Source organism: Pholcus phalangioides, unplaced genomic scaffold, assembly GCF_987345545.1.
Source record: "Pholcus phalangioides strain wild (caught in Gottingen) unplaced genomic scaffold, Ppha-v1.0 ptg000017l_1, whole genome shotgun sequence".
Taxonomy (NCBI): Eukaryota; Metazoa; Arthropoda; class Arachnida; order Araneae; family Pholcidae; genus Pholcus; species Pholcus phalangioides.
The window spans coordinates 66806138-66825916 of NW_028301610.1; the positions used below are offsets into that span (position 1 = coordinate 66806138).

The 19779-nt window shown below is 36.4% G+C and overlaps 1 protein-coding gene across 1 annotated transcript in view; it reads left to right on the forward strand.

The window, feature by feature from the left end:
* LOC149074660 (tyrosine-protein phosphatase 10D-like) overlaps positions 1-19779 on the forward strand; it is a 403111-nt gene that overhangs the window by 321920 nt on the left and 61412 nt on the right. Inside the window, exons 20-21 of the mRNA XM_089247098.1 lie at positions 5661-5853; positions 9068-9248. Coding sequence (XP_089103224.1) covers positions 5661-5853; positions 9068-9248 — 374 coding nt within the window. The remainder of the gene's footprint in view (positions 1-5660; positions 5854-9067; positions 9249-19779) is intronic.

Below are 19779 nucleotides of genomic sequence, written 5' to 3' on the forward strand. Positions count from 1 at the left end.
TATGGGGCGGTATTGGATATCACTCTCGCACTCCTCTAGTACGCATTGCCGGTACTTTAAAAAGCCAGCGCTACATCTCCGAGGTGTTGGAGCCAGTTGTCCTTCCTTACCTTCAGGGCTTGCCCACAGCCATATTTCAACAGGATAATGTGCTACCACACGTGGCACGCATTGTCCAAAGGTTCTTCGTCAATCGCCAGATTGAATTGCTTCCCTGGCCAGCTCGCTCTCCGGATCTTTTGCCAATAGAAAACATGTAGTCCATGGTTGCTCAACGATTGACCCAGATTACATCCCCAGCTGCCACAACAGATCAACTTTGGCAACACGTGGAAGCTGCTTGGTCTGCTGTACCCCAAGAACACATCCAAAGTCTCTTTGAATCAATGCCGAGGCGTGTGGCAGCGGTGATCTCCAACAATGACAGCTACTCTGGCTACTGATTTTGGCAGGAACCACACTTCACAGAAGTCTATAAATTTAATCATTTGATGCTTGGTCAACATGTTATCTACAAAATAAATATTGTTGCGATATCTCGTCTTTCTTGGTGTTGCAATTAGGGTGGCCAGCAGTGTATATACAAAAGCCAAAATTCCTCATTCTTACAACATTTTCTAACCTTTGGCTACATTCCGATGCTCAATCTTTAGCAAATTCATGAATAAGGATTGCATCACACATCTAAATGTAGTGGTGTATTATCTCACAGGGTTTCTTTTTCCCTTCACAAAGAAGCAGCTACAGTATTGACACCATCATGCTAGGGGCAGGTGGTCCTATAATCCAATAAAGACCAGCTGTCCTTAAAGGACAAAGACTAGTGTACTAGTAGTTATACTACCTCACATACATTTTCATTTTCTTTCCCATAAGAAGTAGCACATCTCCTACTGTATATCTCCCAGTCTTAATATTCAATAGTTGGTTTTTTTTTTATACTTTCACACACACACACTGTTAAGCCCAGTTAATCAAGGTTCTACTGTATAGTAGTAACAGATTTATGAAAAATAATCAGCTATGTACAGGGTGATTATAATTTAAGTTTTGATTCCAAAACTATACAATACGTACTGATCAGAATAACTTGAAAATTTGCATGGATACTCCTGAAGCAATGGAAGTTTCTTTTGCAAAAGAAAAAAGTGCAAAATGTGCAAGTAGATGATGCTGTACTTGGCCAGCAATATAATCTATTTTGTGCAACCACATCATTTCGGCACTTCCACAGCATCAGTGTGTGGATAGAACTTCTATCAAGATGCACATTGCAATACCAGCAAAGCAGCTGCTGAAGACCTATTTTGACAGGATGCACCTTAACCCTTGCAACTTCTGGCTGTGGGGGTACAGCAAAATGTTATAAACAGTGGTCAGATTGCAAACTTTGGTGAATTGCAATCTCCAGCACATTCCCTATATGTTAGAAGTTCCTCAGGAATATTAACGGGGTGGGGGGGGGGCATGTTTGGTTTAATAAAGCTGAATTGCAAGCACATCCACATTATGACCATGGCATACTCCGATTCTGTTGTTGAACAAGAATTTTTGTGCTTTCAACCTCATAGCCAGAACACGCAGTGGACAACATATTTTACATTTCTTAAGTAAGTTGTAGTTATTTGTTCAATTACTTCGTTTTTTGTGATGTTTCCATGAATTATGAGCTCGTGAAATGCTATAATTAAGGTATCATTCTGCCATGACTGGCTATCGTTTCCATTCTGCGAGCAAATTTCCCACATGTTGGATGATGTCATTAATTTTACATTTTTAAGTATTTTTTCCCCTTTATCAAATAAAATTGAATTTTTTCAGGAATATTCATGTCAATTTTCAAGTCATTCTGACAATCGTTCTTTTTTTAGTGTTTTGAAATCAGAACCTTAGTTATAATCACCCAGTATATCGTAAATCATTGCTAATTAATCTGCATTATTTATGCTTCATTAAATGCATTATATTCACCTAATTTTTATTACTTTTTGCAAAATAGCTTCCTAATTAAGTATACTGAAAGTAACTGGAGAAAAACCTTTATATATTATATGATTAATAATAACATTAAAAGAATTTTCAAACACACAGTAATCCATTGAGTTAAGCAAAAAATAATTAAATTGCAAAAGTTGGTTTTTGTTCAAATGTATTTATTGATTAATTAGCATGGGAATAGTGTTAATTACATTAATAAACATTTTATTTTAGTTAATTATCAGAAGTTTGAATGATTTTTCAGAAATTTCATTGTTTTTAATGTTAATACTATTTAAAACAAAAAAACCGGTTTAAACCAAAAAAACCTGGTTTAAACCAAAAAAACCCGGTTTTTTGGTTTTTTTCAAAAAAACCGGTTTTTTTACCAACCCTGGAATTTACTACCCCGGTAGTAAGCTATTCCATTTATTAACAACCCTATTTGAGAAAAATTCCCTGAGACACCATAACCTCGCGTTGTCCCTTACCAATCAATACTGGTGTCCCCTTGTAAAAAGCAGTTGATTGACGGTGTACTAAAAGTTCATGGTCCATCCTATCCATCGCATTGAAAATTTTGCACATTTCAGTCATATTTCCCGGATGCCTGCATTCATCCAATGTAAACATGTTCAAAAAATGAAGTCTCTTCGTAACTAAAGTCCTGTGAGCCAATGAGGACGTACATAGTTCTTCTCTGTACCCCCTCAACCAAGTCTGTCTCTCTGTAGGTATGGTCTTCCAATTGTCATGTTGTCCTTCCCAAAAGATATATTTTACCAAAACAATATTATTTATGAGAACTATGACCATTTTGCTCCTTATATGAATATCTTTCAACACCTAGGCCAGTGATTCGAATAGGGCATACAGAGCATGGTTACCTTGACCACAAAATAACCCTTATCTACGGGGAGTGCTAAAGTTCCATCTTAATTAACATTTACCACATGAAAAGCAAGTCACACCTACACATTTATAATAGTTAAATTAATTAAATTTTAATTACTTTTCTTCCCAAAAGAGATATTTTAACAATACAGCAGCATCATTTAAAATACTTCAAAAACTGACATTGAGCAAATTCAAAACAGTCTCTCATTGCAGGAAAAAAAAATTGCTTTTCCAACATCAACATTTAACAAACCTTTACTTTAAACAACGAAACAAACATATCAAAATAAACCCGAAAATGTGCATTGTCATAGTGATCATTAGAATTAAGACACATTAAAGAAATTTCTACTTAACTGAAAAATTCAACGGGCGGGGGGGGGGGGGGGGGAAGTTTGATCTAACCTCACAGGATCGTGATATTAACAAAAATTTACAAATTTCCAGATCACCGCCAAGAACTCAAAAGAAATGGTGAATGAGAGAGAAAACCAAGAGAAATACCTCACATACTCACAAATTCCGAGTGACTCGACATTCTGCCACCCAGGGGTCAGTGTTCCTGCCACAGTTCTTGGATCTCGAATCAAGTTCGAGGGGCATCGGGAAACAGGCCGCCTATCCAAGATAGGACAAAACTCTCCGGATCCTTCTCAGCTGGCATAACACGCTCTCAGGCTCTGCTCTGGACATGGTGACAGGCTTCAGGATCGCCGCGGCAGCAAAATGGAGAAACTACTGCGGTAGCAAACAGCAACATCTCGCGAGAACGATTTCACATTATAAACATCGAATGAACCACGTTTGTCCGACGAGTGGAAACGGAAGACTGAACCAAGACTGACTGAGACTGACCCAAGACTAACCAGCCCACCAACGTTTCGAGGGTATAAGTAAATTGAAAAGTGGGTGTGGCTTCGAAAATGCGCACACTTTGATTCGTGGCGTAAATTTTCACGACATCACTTTTGACCAATTAAGGTGAAAGGGCAAGTATAAAATCCGGACAAAAATAACGCCCTGAACGAAACTTTCTTTCTACGGGAAGACTCTTCTGATCCCAAGGACAATGCACTAAATGTTATACAAAAAGGAAAACGCTTAATTACGCACACACATCATTAAAAAAATACAAAACAAATTTTACCATTAGATGGGAAATTAATTCCGCGTTCCAATGATAGGTCACATGACATACTTTGACGCGTAATTAATGATACAGGAAGAATTTTGTCATATGACAAAGAAAATTAAAAAAATTAATTAATACACGATTTTAAATTCAAGATGACACATAGAATACACTTTCTTAAAATATCTAAATATTTTCCAATCAGAATTATTATCCAAATTCAACGTTAACAAATATCAACAGCACGTGTGTAAGTTTCCATTTAAAAAAAAAAGAAATTATTAATAAATTACTTAATTAATGACTCCAAAAAATAGTTCAGCATGTATGTCTCATCTTCCAGAAAAATTCTGATGATGTTGCAAAAGTTTCAAACACGAAAAGCAGTAATTTTGTGTGTTTCCCTCTGCAAAAATAAACAAACAAACAAAAAAAATATTCTCTCCACGTCACCTTCGAGATCGGAAACGAAAGTTCGAAAAATGGCCATCTCCTGCCTTACTATCCTGGAACAAATTTAAATTTTTACAAACTCTTAATTTTTCCAACAAAGATGCCTCAAAATCGGTTCATGGTTGACACCAAGGAGCAAAAATTCCAGGGGATTAATTTAGAAAAATCGGTCAAATTCTACGATATCGTGATCGTATCGAAAATCAAAAATTTTGAAAACACATACCGTGTGTACAAAAAATAGGTGTGTAACCTACTCGTTTTCCCAACTGAAAAAGGACAACAAACTAATTTTCTTACAACACAAAACACATGACACATATCTACTATTTGACACAAAAATATCACACATAAATATGATATGAATAACTCTCGATTACAAAAACTCTGTCATATGTCAAAAGAGGGGGAAAAGTGTGCTATGACTTTTCCACCTTGACACAATACCTTACAGCAGACATCTTCAACCCATTGCTTGCGAGCACTATGCTGCTCCCTGAAGTACTCAGAGTGCTCAATGCTCATGTCTGATTTCATGCTCGCGAGCACTTGGTCAACGTTCCAATTCAACAGTTTGGAGGAATTGCATTCCAGGTTTGAAATAGTCATTTCATGCATTCATACATAAAACTTTCTGTAAGGGTGCTCTTTATATGATGGGTACAAGCAGTGCTCAGGACTAGGAAAAGGTTGAAGACCTTTCTCTTACAGCATACGAAAGAAAAGGAAAAATTTTTATCGTTGTACTTCAATAGTCTATTCCCCTATAACTTTTTCGATATATTTGATATCTCTAAGTAGTTTTGATCTACCATGTAAATGTATTTCTGATAATTTGGATCATCATCGATTGCTAGAGACCTTTTTTAGATATCAAAGTTTAACCATAGGCTATGTGTAACAATTTTTTCGTATTTAAACTGTTTGCTTTTTCAATATGGAAGACCAATATATTTGTCTAAACTTTTGCATCAGGTTGTTATGCATTATTATTTAATGTTTGGTTTGCAATGTTGACAGGAAATAACATAATAAAAATTATTTTTCCTTCACTAAATAGAAAAATATAGCAAATAACTTCTAATGGTGTGCGATTTACTTAAACCTTGAAATTCTCATTAATTAAAATAGTTTCCATTAATTTGCTAGTTATAATTTTTAGAAAATTTCTTAAAATGAATATGCATCTCTGTAATTGCAGATAATTCAGCCATATTACCCTTTTAATGGAACTTCAACCACTGAGTTTACAATAGGAGTTGAAGATTGCTCAAATATTAAAGGTTATTGCAATGGCCCACTAAAATCAGGTTCAACATACAGAGTGAAAATTCGAGCTTATACGTCCCCCGATAAATTCACAGATACTGTTTATTCATATCCATTCCAGACAGGTAGGCATGTTTTTATTTTTGTATTATTCTTTTCACATTAAATATTAGACCTAGAAACAAACTTTAATGATTTATACAATTGTGCCTATCAATACATTAAGTGGATGGCAAGTACAAATATTTGTTGGTAATTGAATTGCTTTATATAGACACAAAACATATATATAAATATACAATCACAAACATGTATATAAATACAATCACAATTTAATCACAAAATATTTTTGCATAATTTACATTCTTGCATTGAAATATATCAATTTTTTTCCATGCATATTTCAGATATGTTGCCTGGGTGCACGGGCGGGTTATTAAATGTTAATTACCTTAACATTTATATGAGACTGGTGTAAGTGATAACTTGTTGAATTGGATATAATCACAATTGTGAGATAGGTCATAGCAGGTTTATGGTCAATAGGGAATTTTGTGATTAGACAGGTGTGACATAAGTGGAGTCCCTCAAGGATGTGTCCTTGTTCCAAACTTTTCACTTTTTACAGATAAACTCGATCAGGGTATCAACAGTATTGCTTATAAATTCTCAGATGACGTTATTAATGGGTGTAGTCAGGAATCAAAGGGATAAGGAGTTGCTTCATACCAACTTGAATACGTTTACATCATGGGCAAATGAATATGATATGGCTTTCGGTGTGGACAAGTGCGTGACAACCAATGTTTCACTTATGAGTTTTTTGAATGGTAAAATTATTCCTCATGCAACTATGATCACTGATTTGGGAATTCCCATTGTCCAGCAGCTTTGGTTTTGTGAACATTGTTCATTAGTTGTCTAAAAAACAAGTAGAATCCTCAGTTTCATTCTTAAAAAAAGGTCTCTTCGTATTTTCCTAAAGTAATCGTTTCACTTTTCTGGGGTTTGGTTTATCCTGGATTGAAGTTTGCCTTGAGGTTTTGGAGACCATACCTACACAGGGACATAGGCTTGGCTGAGGGAGGGGTGCAGAGAAGAGGTATGCTTGCTTTTGTTGGCACATGCACTTGAACTATGAAGAAATACTTAATTTTTTTAATATGTTCCACATTGGAATAATGCAGATGTCGAGGGATAGGATTAGAGTGTTTAAAACTTAAAATGGGATATAAGATAAACCATGAGTTTAATTCATTTTCAATCTAGTTATTTTGATAAGGTTGCACTAGTAAGGGCTCTTCTCCAGGCTGTTTTGTCACAGGGAATGAATCGAGGAGCTATTCATACTTAAATAAGACAGCTATAATTTTTAAAAACAATTTTACCATATTAAAAAGTTACTTAACATAAACATAAAGAAAACATAACCATTCATCATTTTTACATGTAATAGTCCTTTGAGTTCACTCTTTAAGAAATTATTTATTTGATCTGATGCTGGTTCAGGTCTCTGAATTTCATAAGGTTTATATTTTATGTAATATATTTGAGAAGGTCACTAATTTCCTATAGTTTAAAGCAAAGGATTTGTAATTTTATTGCAGAAAGCAACCATTTTTTGAAGTGAAATTTCTATAACGATGCAAAAGGTGGTGAGGGAAGGAAAATTCTCAAAAAGTGAAATGCTTTTTTTTTCTTCAAAACCTGTTCCGTAGAATAACTGATTGTGTGATGATCCGAGAAGCAGATGGGTTATGGTGGTGGTGGAGAAGATGTCGATAGACATTTGGCCGTGAAAGAAAATAAAGTTGGGTGGGGAGGGAGTAGTAGCGGGCTGTGGATCAGAACACAGAGCAACAAATATCCTAAAGCACATGCGCGGACCAAGCTATTATCTTTCTTCACCTATTTGCTCTATTAATATATCTAATCTTAGTTCATCTTAACTGTAATTTCACGTTATGTAATACATCATGAGAAATAGAGCAGCTTTGCTCACATGTGCTTTAGTCTGTTTATTTCTTTACGTCTTGGTCCATAGAATCTTATTACCTTCCCTGGCCACATGAGAGTATATCTCTCATGCAAAAGCAAGTTTTGTGATGTCACAGTGCCAGCTTCTAATTGGCTGCACTGTCATAATGCAGAATACGTCCAGAGATATCACTTTTTCTTTCATACTCTTCACTAGGCTTGCAACACTGTGTAATTGACTGTTTTTAAGAAACGTACAATAATGAATACCATTTCAATTGATAGAAAAGCAGTTGTAGCATGCATAAGGAAAGATTGTGAGAGATCACTTTAATGACTACTTTTGCTCTCCTTAGAGATCTGTATCTTCGCAAAACCATTCTATCAGCAATTATAGCCATAATAAAACCAATGATATTTCTTTATTAAACTATTATTCCAATGCTTGTGTAATCGGAAATTTCCCTTTTCATTGTGTGTAAAATTATTTTGTAGATGTTTATTATCATATCGCCGACTCTTATCTCCCACTTAGCCATGCTTAACAAGATTATTCATGGTCATTTAAATTTCAATATGTCTGGTATTCTGACTAAGCCTTCCTATGTTTCCAATAGACTCGACCACCCCAAAAAATTAAAACCTATTTTTGCCTCTACAGATTGTTTTAAATTCAGTTGCTTTCCCAATACCATATTCGAATGGAAACAAGCTCCCCTCTACTATTGTTAACTCCCCCACGATCTCTGATTTCTTGTCAAATGTTACAAAGCATATGTGTACAAATCTACTGCGTCTTTTTGTATAGGCCTTGGGCCAACAATATTGCATAAATAAATAGATAAATAAAACAAAAATTTTAGAGCCAACCCTGATTATCTCCAGAAGTTTTTAGTTAACAAATCTGCCACGCATGTGATTTACAGTGGGTTCAACCATGATTCCATATGATGCCAAACTCATTATAATTCTACGCGGCTGATGGTGTCTTGGGGTTTAAGGGATCAATTACATCAAAGGAGTGAAGTTTAAGAAAAACAAGAGGTTAACAAGATCAATCTTATTTAAAATCAAATTTAAAATTTCTTAATTAAATTTGAATAATTAAAATTAAATTTAATTGAGATGAATCTAGTCTTGCCAAACCTAGAAGTTGCACTTCTTTATTGCATGAGATTCTCAGTTTTTTTATATTGGATGAGGGCCTCAACAAAGTCTTATGAGAAATGCCTTAAATGTTTAAAAATTTAATTTATTAAAAACTTTTTATTCATTTAATATTTATTTTGTGAATGCACTACCTTGTATTTTCAATAGTATTTTTTAAATTATGTTCATGCTTGCCATGTTTTTTTTTTGTAGAGGCAGATAATTCTGCTGTTGTAGCTGGTGCAGTAGTTGCTGTGATTGTAGTTGTGCTTTTGATAATTGGTCTAGTCATTATCAGACGACGAAGAAAACGTGGACCATTTGCAAAAAAGGTGTCTGAAAGTCACGTGAAGGATGATTCAATATCTATTCCAGAAAGTGAAATCATAACAAGGTATTAAAAAGAATTCTACATACTATCTGCCACTTACAATAATTATGTTTGGTTTACCTGTTTTGATTTTTATGAAAGGCTATTCAAGTATTGACCATTTCCCCCCATTTGTCAGCAAAATTTAGTGAGCTGGGCCAAAGCCCAGGTTACTGGTACTCTTGCCAAATCGTTGTATGCAATTTACTGCTATTTATGAGTTGGGTTGGAAATGAAGACGGCCATCATGCCGGTGGTCTCCTCAAGCTTGTTAGGGAAAATATCTTATCTATAGTCTTCTCCCAAACAGGGCATTCTCACGGTCCATCATGCCACTCGGGCGATAACAAGTTGCTGGTACTGGTCCCTATCTAGGAGACTGGCTGCCCCACAGAGGAGTATGTTAGGAAGTTGTATTGTATTTCGTTTGTGTCAAATAATTAGTCAGCCTTTTTTTAATAACTACTGGAACATTTTCAATTAAATATAGCTATAAGAACGATTAAATATTTTTTGAGAAAAAGTGGAGTGACAGAAGAACGTGCTTTCAGAACCACTTGGTCCGGCTGAGTGTTCAACTCCTAGTGTTGCAATATTTGTATTTCTTTTTCTGCATCTTTCTGACACCAATGGATCTATCTGTCTGCATTGGATGTTTCTGGGGCACACTAGATAAACAACATTACTCTTTCCCCCTTCAAGTACCAATGGTATGATTTCTGATTATACGTATAAGAAGCTGTACTTATAGTTTAACCGCACATGACTACAGGTGTTGTTATGGTGATTTGAGTAGGACTTGGCATCGTCAGTGTGTCTAGCTGACTGATGGTTTTAGGTTGTTGAGAAAATCTACTTGAAAAAGGTTCAGGTAATTGTCACAAAACTACTTCGAAAAAAATCCAACCATTTTTCCTTCCCCCCCCCCCCCCTTGTACCAACAGTGGGATATCGGATTTGGTGTTGTGTGGTTTAAAATTTTTGTTCCGCCCACTGTTGAATGCTTCTTTGTAGGAGAGGAAAAGAAAAGGTGTGTTCTCTCGTAAAAGGATTCAAACTATGTATAATACTTGGCTTTTTGTGGGCTCCTCTTTTTCCCATTCCTCTGCCAACGTATTTTTTACTTTTCGAGTAAAGATCTGGGCAAAATGGAACTGATTACACATGAGCGCTGATTTGAACAACTACCAAATTATTTTACTCAAAAATTTGAATAAACTTACTGTATTCCCACGCATTGGTCGGCATGCCGTAAAACACGAGGGGCACCAGCTTTTTGTATGTTGTGGTCTTGGCCACTTTCTAAATCACACTTCCTCATTTTCAAAAATCAGTTTTCTTTAAATATTAATTTGTCTCATTCTTCCTCAGGAATAAATTGAATCTATGCATTATCTTGTGTTCATAAAACTTTGAAAAGAAAGTACTTACATAGTTCCTGAATTTTATAACTCTATGCCATCTGATATGAATTCAACTGTCAGTCTTCATTCATACACAGGGCCGCAACTAGGGGGAGCAGACGAGTCTCGTACTCCGGGCGCTGAACCCGAATGGGTACAAATTTCATTCTGAAACCTTTTCTTTACCATTACAAGGGGGCATAAAAATGCGCGCTTGACCCGGTGACCAAGCATCTAGTTGCGGCCCTGTTCATATGCATGTATAGAGGACTAATCAAATTTTACCTTCTTTTAATTACAGTACAGACATTGAACAATATTTCTGATTCTCTCTGAAATGTTTCATTTCCTTCTTCCTTTCCCCCCCCCCCCACTAACACCCTCTTTCGTAATCTACATTATGAGATATACCTATACAACTTACGTTACTGAAATTTCTAATTACAGTATATACATAGATATATATTCACCTTGTCCATTTTACTTTAATGCACCTTCGGCTCTCTACCTCATTTGTTTCATTATTGAATGGTTTTTCTAATTGCACTAACACTGTTTGCTTCAAAATTTTTAATAAATTATTTTTTATTTATTTATTTTCTTTCAAACACACACAGTTATTCATTCTAATATTAAATATTCAACTGTTTCTTTTCACTAACATCCAGTAAGAGCCATCATTGTTGGCTGCGTGGATGTGTATAATCTATTTTCCTGATAACAAATTAATAAAAAATAAAGATATTCAAGAATTTTCCAGAATCGGGAATCAAATTTATTGCCATTCCGGAAAATACGGATATTTTCAGCATGCTGGTCTGCCTCACTGTTTCCCGGCATGCCAGCTAATGTGGGGGAGTACGGTAATTATTTTACTAAGAAATTAGTTTTTCCCACTAATTGAATTCAATTACTGTGGCCATTTTACATCCAGGAGGTGAACCGTTTTTGATCGTTAAATTTCTTCCTAAGTACATTATTGTGCAAATAAATGTTATGTTAGGTTGTTTGACCTCAAGACCTGTCAGACATTTCTATTATGTGGATAATGGTGCTATTGGAAGAACCGTAGCCAGGAATATTTTGCAGGTTGGGGGAAGGGAACTGACAGTGCAGTACTTAGTCAAAAGATTCCACAATATATAAGTAAAATTCTGGCATTTAGGGAGGTGACTGGCAGTGGGGTTGGAGCCAGGGGGTGCAGGGAGGGCTCGAGTACCTACAGTATTCTGTACCACTGATCTGAGCACCCCCGAAATTCATTCAGTGATCAATACTTTCCATGTAAAGCTCAAGTCAAGCACCCACGGTTTCGTAACTCTTCTGACGTATCTAATGGCTGGGCCACCAGATCACCATCTTAGGTGGGAAAAAAGAAGTCAGTCAACCATTTGGATGTTTCATTTGTACAATGAGCACACATTTTATGAGAAGATACCAAAAGATACAAAAAAAAAAGAAAATTTTATAATATTTTTAAATTTAAATGCACCTTTTTTTCGTTCAATGTTGAGGCATTGTGCTTGATGAACACGTACAAGCTTATTCATGTCCTGTCACATAAGTGTGAGAAATTTATAGATGAGCTGAACATTTTTTTTTGTACGGAATGCTTAATCATAAGCCGTGGCTCAGCTTTTACAGCACAATACTTTTTTACTGGATTTTCACCCGTGGCCCCTTAGTATATTTCAGGGTTACTGTGTGGTCTGTGGACATCATTCTGGGATCTCATCACAAGCATCCAGGTTTGTACCCCACTGGCAGGCAGAGTGGTGGTCTACTGAAGTTCCTTTTCTGTGGTTTCTCTACTTATAAAAGCATTGTTGAACGGTTACAGGTTTATCCTGCTTGAAAGTATGAATTTACTCATGATCGGTCAACAATGCGATAACATGCTTAAATTTATTTTCACTTCCAACTGTTTTTTTTTTTTTTTTTAATTCTTATTATAATCGATTAAATTAAAAAAAACAGTCACACATGAGTGCCCTTGCCTTATTTATTTTTTTAGAGCATTGCTCAGCGAAGCGATATAAAAATCTATATATTTGTATAAGTACTGGTACTAACTGAAAATGATCAACTAAGCAATGAAATGTTTCAGAGATTGGATACATGCGTGGATTCAGGTATTGCAAATGAGCCGCATTCTCGATTTCACTGAACATTATCATGGCATAGTTCGCAAAGCTAATAGAATTTCGTACATGTAATGTACGGCTTACCACAAATGTGATGCGAATACGTTGCTATATGCTTTCTCTGTGTACGTTCGCCCAGCACTGGTTCACAAGTATGGGCTAATCCATGCATAGTCCGGGGGGTATAATGTCTTCATGGGGCCTACATGATACAATTCTGGCACACTATAATTTTCAAAAGTATGTAAATATGTAAGTTGTTACTTCCATCCAAATACTGTCTTCCCCCCCCCCCAGAATATCACTTTGCACTCGGGGGGGGGGGGGTTTGGCACAATCTTAAGAATCACTGTCCAGCGTATAACCTTCACAAGAGGGAAGCGCTTGCTGGACTCTAGAGACATGGCAATCATGACAGACACTATGACAGTCTTTGTTTATAAAACTTTCGCTTTCACTACAAATTAAAAAAAAAAAAATAGTTTGTATACTTAGAAATTATTTCCTCTGCTGGGTGAGGTTGGGGGGCCCAGGCAAAGATGGGGACCAAGAAAGAAAGAAGTGAGAAGAAAACATGGTCCAAAGAGGGTTACAGGGGAGAGGGTAAAGGAGTTAAGAAACACTGGTATCAATTATGCTCTGCGTAAATAAACATGATACTGTATTTGGTTTTCTGATGTAGGGCTTTCCAATCACATTGGATAATTGAGGTTCTGCCGTACTTGAGTAGTGATAAAGAGGTAAAGATAAACAAATGAAAAATAAAATTAAAAAATTTTGCCTATACTGTAAAAAATTAAAATCACTGGAAAGCCAGGATGTCACAACAGGGAGGGGGGGGGGGAGAATCCTGTTTATCTCTATCTTGCATTCAGTGTTTCACTCAGCCTTCCACAATAAAATAAAGACAGAAGCTCAATAATTATTTACGCGACAAACACAATTATATTTACATTTAGCAAATTTCACTTATTGGACATGACAATTCTGGGTTGAAAATATGTCAGGCTTCTTTGTCAAAGGGGGGGGGGAAAGTGTCATACTTTTGCCACCGTGACAATGGCCCAGCATTGAAATCTGCAGCAATTTGCAGAAATATTTAGTCGACATGGACTGCCAGAAATTCTTGTTAGTGATAATCCTTCAATTTTCACATCACAAGAATTCATGGACTTCTGCAAACGAAATGGTATTCGACAATGAATGATAGCTCCTGGTCATCCCTCAACAAATGGACAAGCAGAACGTTATTTCCAAACCCTGAAGACAAAACTGAAATGCATGGAATTCGAACGAGGAACACTTCACGAAAAATTATGTAAACTACTGTTTCGGTACAGAGCTACACCTCTTTCACGTGAAAAGACACCGGAAGAATTATTGTTGGGAGAGAATCTCAGAACAAAGCTAGATCTCCTCAAACCTACAAGTCCTGAGCCATATAAGAACAATGCAACACAGCTAGTCTTTGACAAATTTTTCAAGGAAGGAGATAGAGTACACTCAAGGAATTACACTCATTCAAGCCTATGGAAGTATGGAACTGTTGTTCAACTATTGGGTCGTGTTCATTACCTAGTTGAACTAGATGATGGATACATGGATACATTATCAAGAAACATTTTGAACTGCTTCGACGGTGTGAAGTCAATCGACCGTCTTCTCCAACTCCTATTCGACTATCTGTTCCTATGAGACACTTCCCTCAAAAGAAATCTGTCACTTTTAGTGATCATGTAAGTCAACGAGAGATTCCTGCAATTGGCCAAAACAAGACTTCATCTATGGTAGATGCTTCTACTGAAACAGAACAAACTTCAAATGCAACACCTCGATCAACAAGAAATATTTTTCCTCCAGCGCAGACTACTCAACTGAGATGCTCAACTCGCTCCATAAAACCAGTTCAAAGATTGAACTTGTGACTGTTCATTACTGAATGTTGATTCTTGTTTATAACTTTTGATTGTGTACAATTAATCATCTCTTAATTTAGTGTGGGAGAATTGTTATGTATCTGGCAACACCAGAAAATAAGCAATATTATGTTGTATGAAGGTGGCAACACTTCAAGGGAATGACAACATGCCGGGAATCAGTTGTAAATATTGTTCCGTAATAAATTAGTTAAGAATTATCGTTCAGCTCATGATTCACTACAGAAATGGCTCATAAAGTACAATAAAGTTACATAAATAATTTGCAGTATTGATGGCTTCAGCCCAAAGTGAAGGTGGAGCTTTAGATTCAATTAGCATGCATCTTGCTTTATCTAGAAAAGAGTTCTGTTTTCCTCTCAGCTAGACCATTTTGTTCTGGCGTATATGGTGCAAAGAATCTTCTCTTGATTCCACATGCTTTTAGGAAATCACTGAATTCAGTGCTACAGTATTCTCCAACTCCATTGTCACTCTGCAAATGTTTGATCTTTTTGCCAGTGTGATTTTCAACTTCATTTTTATATTCTTTTAAGAATTTCAGCACTTCATTTTTGTGTTTCAGGAAGTACACTTTACAATATCTGGAACTTTCATCAATAAAGGTTACAAAGTATTTTGATCCGCCAGGAGATGTTACTCACATCGGCCCACAAACATCTGAATGCACAATCTCTAACAAGTCCAGTTCTTTTGGATCTGTTCTTCTCTCAAATGGGACTTTTGTCATCTTTCCTTGAATGCACGCTTCACAGTCATTCAGTTTTTCATTCAGATTAAAATACATTCCTTGGACCGCATTGTTTCTTAGTGCAGATTTTAGATCTACTTCATTGATATGACCTAGTTCCTTGTGCCATGATCTTGGATTCTGCTGTATATCTTGAATTTTCTGGTCGATTACTAGCTTCATATGTGCACAGACCATTTTTTTCTTGGGTACAATCAAAGCTATTTCTCCTTTTTGGTTTTTTAACAAGAGCTTCTTTCCTTTTGAAAATGACAGTTCCTCCATATTCAGTGATTTTGTTCACAGATAATAAATTTGTCATCAGTTCAGGAACATAAAGTGTATTCTTCAATGTAACTGTAGAGTGTCTCTTGGATTTTAGTTCTACAGTTCCCTTTCCTTGGAATTTGGTGTTTTGAACCGTTAGATTTATCATTCCAGTATCATAGTCCTTGATGAGATTTTTGAAACTATAGTCATTACAACACATGTGAGATGTGCTTCCACTATCCAAACACCAGGATGATTTAACTTGTGGTTTGTCTATACGTAATGACAGACACTTCTCTTCTGCTTTGAAGGAAGCGTTATCTTTTTTCACATTCTTTGATCAGCAGTCCCGAGCAAAATGTCCAGGCTTTTGGCACTTGTGGCATCCAAATCGTGTTTCTTTTTCCACTTGATAATGCTTTTGTATGCCGAAACCTGTGGTGTGGTTTCCCTTTTCTATAAAATGCATCTTCAGGTTGCCTTTCAGCCTTGGAATGTGAGTTCCTTGCTGCTGCACTCTGTTGAACCTGAAAGTTCTCAAATGATTCTGGAAGACTATAACATCATTATACACAGCAGGTCATCATGGATTGTAACATCCATATCTATCAATTTGTCTAGAGTGTCCATAAATGCATTGAGATGCTCTCTTGCACCAGCTTTCTCTTGCATCTTTAATAATATCAATTTTTTTAACAAAGTTGCTTTTCTTGCAGGACCAGAACTTTGATAAATACCTTTTAGTGTATCCCATACATCTTTGGATGTAGCCCAATTTTTTACTTGTTTCAGTTCTGTAGGGCTGATGATAAGCAACAAATCAGATCTTGCCACTAGATCTTTATCAAGCCATTTTTGTCTCTCCTCATGTTCAGCTGGTTCTTTGATTTTCCCATTCACATAATCCCATAGTTTACTTTTAATAAGTAAAGCTTTTGTACCTGGACCTTCCAGGTGTCATAGTTTTCTTTGGATAGTGGCTGTGTATGACTTGAAACTCTGGTGATTTCCATTTTAATATATTTATTCAGACTCTTTAACTTGCATTAAGTGAGCACTGGTCCCCATAACCTAAAGTGACTTCAAACATTTTATTTAGACAGGAAAAGGTAAACAAAAAAGATGTTGGCACACATATGTAACGTAATACACTCTGAGATGTGAACAAAATTAAGTGAAATACTATTGGGGGACTACTAGATTAACAATAGACTGCAGGAACATCTGCATGGTTGCAGATACGAGAAACGTTTATGTAAGTGGGATGCATGGACAGTAGCAGGGACACTTGCATGGTCAGCTACACATGTAACCTCCCTTGAGAATTACATGCCTGGTTCGAAATATCTGGTTAAAGCAGTCAGCAAGCAAGAAATGAAAACAAGTTTTTCCACATCAATTACTTTATTACATTAGCTGATTTCGTTATATTAGATTAAAAAGTTAACTTTCAATTTTTCGTTAAGAACAATTTTAAATTTTAGTTATCAATTCAAAATTTGTTTTAGTAGATGTGGTAAAATCTCCTTTCCAGTCGTAGACCAGGGCGAAAGCGATGCAGATCCATCCACGTCAGTAAAACCAATTGAAGAATGGAGTCCCAGAGTTCAAATCGAGTCCCTAGCAGCCAACATCAGGTGAAGATCTCCCAGAGATCACTGATAAAAGTCTTCGAAAGTTAGCTAGGTCAACGTCGTAGAGTGGAGAATAACTGGACATCTAAGTCGGCACAAGTCGACTTTTTCACTGATAATCCATTCGGGGTTTCTGTTTCGCCACCCTGAGTAGGCAGCCAGTCACCAGACTGGAACTGTAAAACTCATAGAGAGGTATTAGACTTTCGTTAGAAAATCATTTTCACTGTACCAGCCAGGAACCAGAGAAGAAATTATTCAAGTTATGACATGACGTTTTTTTGTTTAACGACTTCAGCCAATCAGTTTAAGCTACCCAAGTAGCAAAGCATAAATAAGAAATAGTTGCGAGAAAAAGAGCGATCGTGACAGCGTACGGCCGGTATTTAAAGGAAAAAACTCCTGGCTGCATGTGTCTAGACAAGCCAATAGGCTTCAAGGTAATTTCATTTACATATTGTGATCGTAAGCCGGCAACATCACGATTGGCCTTGATTGCCAATACAGTACCATCGCTACAGATTGCAGATGAAAAACAACAAAAGGTAAAAATTAATGTTTTTAAATGATGACTTCAGACTTTTACGCCGGGAGCCCATGGATACATGGCATCTACATGGGGTGAAAAGGTAAGTTCATTGATCTTGTTGGCAACAAAGACCAGCTGGATTAGATCTGTGTTTAATGCAGCCAGGATACTTTGAGTATTCTGTGGGATCGGGACAACCACACAATGACAGGAGTGGTTCACTTATGGAATCCCCGGCAAGCGATCGTATCTGACTGAGAAGTTGTGATGGACACTTGTCACCAAGTTCGAGGCCTTGAAGGAGGGTCCATATTTTGGAAGCCTCACTTTCTGAATGTAATTCAATGAGACTCTTTTTCAAGGCATCGTACTTGCCACCTTCAGGAGGGTTGATAATGATGTTACTTGCTGAAATGAGGACATCAGATTCTATTGCCGATACTACGTGATGAAATTCTGTGACATGTACTGTGATTTTGGCCAAGTAAAATTGGGCCTCTATTTGTATAAACCACAATGTGGGATTCGTCTTCCAAAACTGGGGAAGCTTAATGGCAATGCGGTTGATTTGTAGCTCCGGATTGTTGTTGTCAGCCATGCTATGTTTTTATGGGTTGCAAAAAATACACTATCTAGAGATGTGAAATAATGTGAACAATTAAAAATGCTGTAAATACCTGGAAAAATAAAAAATAGATATACGCATGGGTTGAGAAGGAAATCTGCTTCAGAATGGCATATCAACATGTACCGATTCTATTTTCGAGCATCTTGTAGAAATTAAAAATAATTTCACGGATATATTAAATATACAGGATATGCTGCATTACCTTTTGTATATCGCTCACATCATGTGTTATATATTCTGATGTTGATGGATCACTCCATGATGTTTTTTTACAGTGAGTCTGCATCACAGAAGGTTACTTTTCATGTGCAGGTCATCAATTTATTGTGTTTCGTCCGACGTCGATTAACTAGAGCCAGCTTTTTTGTAATAACTACTGGAACATTTTTAATTAAATATAGTTATAAGAAAGATTATATATTTTTTTTGAGAAAAAGTGGAGTGACAGAAGAACATGCTTTCAGAACCACATGGTCTGGCCAAAGCCGCTTGAAAGTTAAGCTTATCTACTCAATGTTAAAGAAAGGCTGCGGCCAGTTTGGTATGGGAAACATAGACTAAATGGGCGTAGCTCCCATCCACATCCTCCCCTGTGGATTACCTTGCTACTTTGCGACAAATTTTTATTTTTGCAGATAAGTGGTAGACTTTTTATGTAGGCAAATTTTTTTCTGAAAACTTCATGTGTGGTGGTCTTGTCATGACCTATACTCAGAGTCATCATCGGCACTGCTAAATTAGCCATCAGTGATGTGAGAACTAACTACTCATCGCCAAAGAAACTTTTTCAAGTGACGTTTATATCAAAATGCAATCAAAATCGATAAATTATTCAAGTATCATATTTAAAAATTATTAATTATTCTATACATCACATCTGAAATGTAAACAAGTGAACTAACCAGTATGCCGATTCCAATAGAATGCTAGTTGGTTCTAAAAAATATGTTTCAAGTTTTTGATAAATTTAGAGGTAAACAACTGGCCTAAAAAAACCATGAGCAACCTACCTAACTTAGCATTTCCAAGTGAGGAAATAAAATGGCTTTGGGGGTGGAAAAAAGACTGCTTCCCACCCAACACTAGCAGCCAATCGTAGACCAGCAGGAACACACCTTAACAGAGAGGGCACTGATGTCGTTTTGGATGCCAGTTTAGCAATATGACTATTTAAACTTATTCTTAATGCAGCTTTGGGTCCAGCCGATTGTTTAACTCTTAGTGTTGTCAGATTCGTATGTCTTTTTCTGCTTCTTCCTGGCACCACTGGATCTGTCTGC